The 6505-nt window shown below is 36.7% G+C and overlaps 1 protein-coding gene across 2 annotated transcripts in view; it reads left to right on the forward strand.

The window, feature by feature from the left end:
• The window catches only part of COL12A1 (collagen type XII alpha 1 chain), a 99565-nt gene extending 94312 nt beyond the window's left edge, over positions 1–5253 (forward strand). Inside the window, exons 64-66 of one of the 2 annotated variants that reach the window (XM_036379929.2) lie at positions 467–535; positions 1567–1737; positions 4152–5253. In XM_036379929.2, coding sequence (XP_036235822.1) covers positions 467–535; positions 1567–1737; positions 4152–4333 — 422 coding nt within the window. In that variant the 3' untranslated portion in view covers positions 4334–5253. Of the gene's footprint in view, positions 1–466; positions 536–1566; positions 1738–2901 lie in introns of both variants that reach the window. The other variant, XM_054514257.1, reaches the window with a different exon arrangement.
• Positions 5254–6505: the final 1252 nt, after the last annotated feature.

The raw sequence follows: 6505 nt of genomic DNA on the forward strand, positions 1-6505 counted from the left end.
CGGTGCTATGTTTTTTAGGATGTATTTTATACACTCTTTTAAAAAGGCTAGGAATAAATCAAGGAATTCAGAAGAATTTCTTAAACTTTTTTGATTATAACTGTTCCTAAGAGAGCGTAAACCATCCTTTATAGCAGAAGTATGCATGACTGAAAATAACTTTCTGATTGTAGTTTAAAATAAGAAGACTCTGTGGTGCTTCAGTATCTCAAAACTTTTCTATGTTGGAGAGAGTTTATTCATGCTAAGTTACATCTACATCCTATTTTATTCTTGGGTTACTATATTTATATCCAAATTATTTTTGCAAATTCACATTTGAACATCTGCAGAACATAAATTTTAACCACTCTTGTTGTATTAAAACGTGGAAAGTAAATATTAATGTCAGTGAGAGAGTGTGAAGAAATATCTGTTGATGTGGTTTCCTTTCTTTGATTTTCATTGCCTTTGTATTATTCTGTAGGAATCCCTGGAGAGAAAGGTGAAAGAGGGACTGGATCCCAAGGGCCACGAGGTTTGCCAGGACCACCTGGTAAATATTTTTTGTTTAATCAGATTGCAGAAAAGTAGGAGAAAAGTAAATATTTCTTCATAGAGAACTAGACTTGATATGGTGAATGAACACCCTTTGCCCCCTTCATGTTTTTGACATATATTAGTTTGCTCTAATAAATTTATAGGAAATCACCACAAAAATAGCAATTTAGAAAGATTTTTGGACATGGCTAGTAGGTGTGGATCTTCATCTTTTAATTTAGTAATCTGGCATGCTTGTTAATGTGAAAATGTGTTTCATAAAAATAAATTGTCCAAATATTTGACAGATATTTTTCATAAGTCTTATCAGATGATTCTTCTGTAGTATGTAGGCTTTTTTCTTTTACTTGCTGGACTACAAAATACTCCCAAATACAGAGTTACTGGACAATAGAGACAGATTATTTGATTATTAGTTTTGGTTTTCATGTTATGAAATTTTGTTTATGCCTTAGCATAAATCAGCTGCATCATTTGTTTCTGCTTGTAGTTTACTAGGCTAAAATGGCTTTTCATTACAGGAACCATAATATGCTTGCAGCAAATTGTAGCCCCAGTTACTTGAAGCTTTACTTTTCTGCTAACCATAATAAGATTGGTTCCAAAAACAACATTACCTCATCTATCCTGGGGCTACTGGGCAGTGTAATTGATGTACTCCTATATTTTAATAGAAATCCAGTGTGCTTGTCTAATCTAGTAGTTTCCCTTGAGATATCATATCTTACACAAAGGGGAAATTAACCAGAGAATACGTTGACATTTCTTACTTGGCTCAAACCTTACTAAATTAGTTTCTAAGAATAAATACTTAAATAAGCCACACACAGGGAGGCAACTCATGATGAGTCACATTTCTAGATTTCTTTTGTATTTCTTTCTGTTGACCCCCATATAGCAACAGAGTGCGAGTGCTTTCTCACCAAAGACAGCCTGGGCTGTGTAGTCTAGACAGAAGTATTAGCTGTTTTATCAAGATGTCTCTTAAAAAACAGTAACCTCCCAACCTCTCAATTCTAAAATTAGGTCCACAAGGAGAATCTAGAACTGGTCCACCAGGCTCCACAGGATCACGAGGACCACCAGGGCCGCCAGGCCGTCCTGGAAATGCGGGCATTCGGGGTCCCCCAGGGCCACCAGGATATTGTGATTCATCCCAGTGTGCTAGCATCCCTTACAATGGCCAAGGATTCCCAGGTAGGTTATGAACAACTTAACCTTAACCTTGCCCTAAATAGCCTTCACAGGTGTGGCTGTTCATATTGAGCTGCTTTACATGAGACAGTCCTGCTAATCTGAACATAATGAGTCAGGAGGAGATGGGTCAGTGAGCAGGCCTGCCTCATTGTAATGTTCAAGTATATGAGCAGCCATTTACACTTTGTTCTAGGATTGCTTGATGTTATGCATGATTTGTTTTAAATAGGAAGTAGTGAGTAAATATTGTAGTCTTGTTTTTTTTTTTTTTTTTTTTTAATTTTATTTAATGTAGATGGTTACTAGCTGGTGGTGTTGCTCATAGGATTTAAGTGACCAATTTCTTCTCTTCTTTTTTCCCCCTCTATCACCACCCCTTCCAATCGTCTTCAGAACAAGGTTGAATTCTCCATGTTTCTCTTGAAAAATAAAAGGAATGCTGTGGTTGGCAGTTTCCATGTGTCTCTTTTTGAGCCATGTCAGGATTTATACAAAATTGATTCCTGAAATAAAAAATTTCCACAAAGGAAATCCATTTGCTAAAAACAGTGCAGACAACTGAAAAGCACCACTGTCCTACAATATCTATCAAGTTAAATGCCATGGAGTCTCTGATTAGCCCTGAGTCATATAAGCCTTCCACTTTGTGACGTTGCTCAAAGCAGTAGGCTGCTTCTGGAACCAAAATGAGGGGTCACAGTGACCACCAATTTTTGACTGGAAAGATTCTAATATATTTTAACATGGGGACCCTGCAGGACCACAGTATTGTTAACAAATTAATATGTATGCCTTGCCAGATCTCAAAATTAGTGTATGTGATACTACTATTGAATGTGGTTTGCTGTTAGTGTAATTGTGCATGTATCCATGAAAAGAAGAAGAAAAGAAAATATATATATATATGTACACACTTGCAGACTCAGTGATACTGGTTAAAGAGCCAGGTGGTTGTGCAGATCTCACAAAAAAATTCTTATTTAAATGAAAAATAAAGAAAATTGTGCGTGTGATTCAGCAGTGTTCTTTCTAGCAAGCATCTATGTATACATATATAAATATATGCCTAAGACTTAACTGTTATGTATTTAGTTGGATGAAAGTATGTTTTTGCACATCAGATGGACTTTTTAAAAGACTAACATCATCTTTGACCTGTTTCAGGTTTCGGCTAACACATTTTCTAAGTCGCCAGTGCTGCTTACAGTTTGAATACATGAAAATCCTGTTTCTGAGATGTTTGCGCACGTGCTTATTAGAAAATGAGTCCGTATGGATATTTCACCACGGATATGGTTCTTGAACCATGTTGACCTCATAGAACGGGGAGATACTTTTACTAACACAACTCATGAATGAGATAAAGGACAGTTACGTCAATTCATTAAGCCCATTTTGCATTTCAATAATAAAGTAGACAGTCTTTCTTTTTTAAAAAAGACCTAGACCACCAAAAACCTCAGTGGCGAAGGAGGCTTGTAAAACTACTAACCAGCGAAGGTAATGCCATTAGAAGAGAGACAGATTTAACCTGGAAAATGAGAAATAACTTATGTAAATAGTAAACTAATTGTGGCTTGTAGATGATTTGTACGGGACTGTATCCACTAAAATCTGTTAACAACTCTATGTGATACTTTTGCATAAAAGCCTGCTGCTGCTTGCTGTATGCCAGAATAACATCTTTGACAACTTATGAAACCTACCTGTCTGTTGCTTGTTTCCAACATGTCTGAATTGGGGCATATACCTTTTTTTTATGTGTAATCTTGTTGGATCTGTAACTGCAGTTATAAATACCAAAGTTTTATAATAATTTTTCTTCTGTTTTGCTGTAGTTTTTGGTGTTCCTGAAGCACCAGCTGTAACTCGGTTTGTTACGAGGAACAGCACGACAAAATGACATGTACTGTATATTGCCGCTGGTGATAGTTATGTCTACACTTACTTTCCCACTCTCACAGAAAATTAGCATACACCAAACCCATCTCTTCATCTTACCTGCTCCATGTCTTCTATTAATTATGCAGTTCAAAATAAAGCCCAGTGCTTAGATTTACTGAAGTAGCTGTAAAATAGTAATTTTATTTGATTTTCTTGATTTTGTTTGGTTTTTTTAAATAGTTTTATCATGATTTGTCCCTTGCCTAATTTATGACTCTTTCTGCACTGTTTTGTGTATTATAAATACAAAACCTTTCAAGGTGAATTTAAAACCTTTTATTATTTTACTGCCAAAAAAGCATTCATGAGCAAAACTGAGAATTACCCCCAGTGAACTAATTATTTATATATTTATTATATGAAAATAAGGTTGAACTAACATTATGTAGCCAGACTAACTTTCATTGCATATGTGGATTCAAAGACATGCGATAACTATTATGTTCAATCGGACAACTATTTTCAACCAGAACCATACGTGCCTGAAAGTGGACCCTATCAGCCTGAAGGTGAACCCTTTATAGTACCTATGGAGTCAGAAAGGAGAGAGGACGAGTATGAGGACTATGGAGTTGAAATGCATTCACCAGAATACCCTGAGCACATGCGCTGGAAAAGATCACTGTCAAGAAATGCAAAAACAAAACCATAAAAGATCTGTGTGTCTTGATTTGGTTTTTTTTTTTGGTTGGTGGGTTTTTTTTGTTTGTTCTTTTGCTTTGCTTGCATTTGCAGATACACACAGGGAGAGTGCATCATTCCTTTTGCAATATGGCATTCTGGCCTTTTCATATCAGACGCACCCCTGTTTTGTATCTTGCTTATGTGGGAATAGCAATGTGTGTACCCAAACACTTCATGTTGCTCTGGAAATGCTTGTAAAATACTGTTGCTTAGAGTGGTTGCATACAGATTAAGGTGTGCATTCAGTTATCCCAGTGCTGCCTTTTCATTAAAATAATGTAAAAACAAATACATTAAAAAAAAAAAGAAAACCAAAAAACCAAAACAAAAATAATCACAGAGCTGTTGCAAATTTTCTAAGGACTGTCTGCTTTAGCTCTACAGTTTTCTTCTTTTTCCAATGCATGTTTTCAGTTCAGTCAGATCACAGGTCTGCAATATCTAGTTAAAAAGAACCAAAAATTTCCCTCTCCTTGCAGTATCATTTTAATTTTCTTCTATTCTGAGTTACAATCTGCGGAGCATATACAGCTCTTATATGTCTCCTCTAAACACCACAAACATTAAGTAGCTGAAATCATTGTATCAACTGGATACAGTTTAATAATTCCTGAAATCTCCTTGTTTGTAGACACAGTTACATTTATGCCAAATTGCAGTCAATCCTGCAGAGATGGAATTGCATGTTTATGTTGTATATTTAGTATGGATTTTTTTTTCAGAATACAATGTTTCTTAGTTACCAAAAGCAGTTGGAAATTGTTTGCAAGACTATGGATATAGAATTGCTGCTTTTATATTTTAACTGCAAATTGTGAATTTCACTGCCTTATATTATTTATTTCTGAAATGAAAGAGGCATTTTTCAATAAAACTACTGAAAATGTATGTGTCTATTCATTTTTTGAAAGGCATTGTGGCACTGACATATTTGTATTGTATTAGTGTTATTTACTCAATAATCTGGAAATGCCAGATATCAAAAATCAGTTAGAATGAGAATAGCTTAATAGATATTTGGGCTGTGGTGGCTAGAAGTGGGGGGATGAAAACAGGAGATGCCTCCTCTGTCTGAGGTATGAATAACTTTTAGGAAATTCAGTCTGCAAGGCTTTTGGTGAGGAAAATGAGATCGAATGTGAGGATTAATTGCTGTCTTTTGGGGGATTTCTGGTGGATGGGTGCTGCAGGGAGAGAGACTTTCCACCTGAGGAGCTACTCGAACTGCAGAGAGTGCCTAGGGCTACCCAGGCTCTAAGTACTGGTGTGCTGTGAGCATTGTGGCAGCACTGACATTAGCAAATAGCTCACTTGAGGAAGCAAGGTGTGGTGTCTGCTGAGTTCCTTCCTTCTGGGACTGTAGGAGAGGTGGCTCCTCCCTCCTGGGGAGGTCATCTGTGTTCACACAAGCTCTGACTACAGTGGTGGCTGTGATGGAGCTTTACCTGCAGAGCGTCAGAAGAGTGATTTGGGAGAGAACAGCAGTGGGCCTGGAGAGTTACTAACTGAGGAGGAAAGAGTGGACTGTGGTGTCCTTCTTTTCCATGGTATCTCAACTGTCCTGATAAGTAGAAATGGCTCTTGCCATAGGACCTAGAGCAAAGCCTTTTGACATAATGGGGAAAGCTGGAGCTGTGTTTCTCATCATGCAAGACATCTATCACAGAAGTGAAGCTAGATGTGTAGGCTGGCTTCCTGATCACTGAATCTGCACTGGAAGCTGCATGGCAAATTTTAGTGCCCACAAATGGAAATTACACAACTCCTTAGACTGGCTGACTTGTTATCAGTGAAATGAAATACAAATAAATGGAATTTCAAAGAGTGGTCCTGATTGCATCCACATGTCTTTTAGTCTGCAAGAGACTAATTCTGGGTTGAACTGAGGAAGGAGAATAAAAGCTATTAATTCTTTATGCTTTTTTTCTAAGTGTTCAGAGTTGAGTATCAAAAACATGTTTTGCAGTTTCATGTTCAGTAAAGAAAGACATGTGTCAGGCAGAAAAAGAAGAAGTAGAAATTTGGAGAAGTGATTAAAAGATTTATCTGAATTGTATTTAAAAATAATGACATCTTGCACTGATCTCGCATCTGTCTGTTTCTGGCATTGTCTCTAAGACAAATTTAACTTGATGCCCAT

This window comes from Molothrus ater, chromosome 3, assembly GCF_012460135.2.
Source record: "Molothrus ater isolate BHLD 08-10-18 breed brown headed cowbird chromosome 3, BPBGC_Mater_1.1, whole genome shotgun sequence".
NCBI lineage: Eukaryota > Metazoa > Chordata > Aves > Passeriformes > Icteridae > Molothrus > Molothrus ater.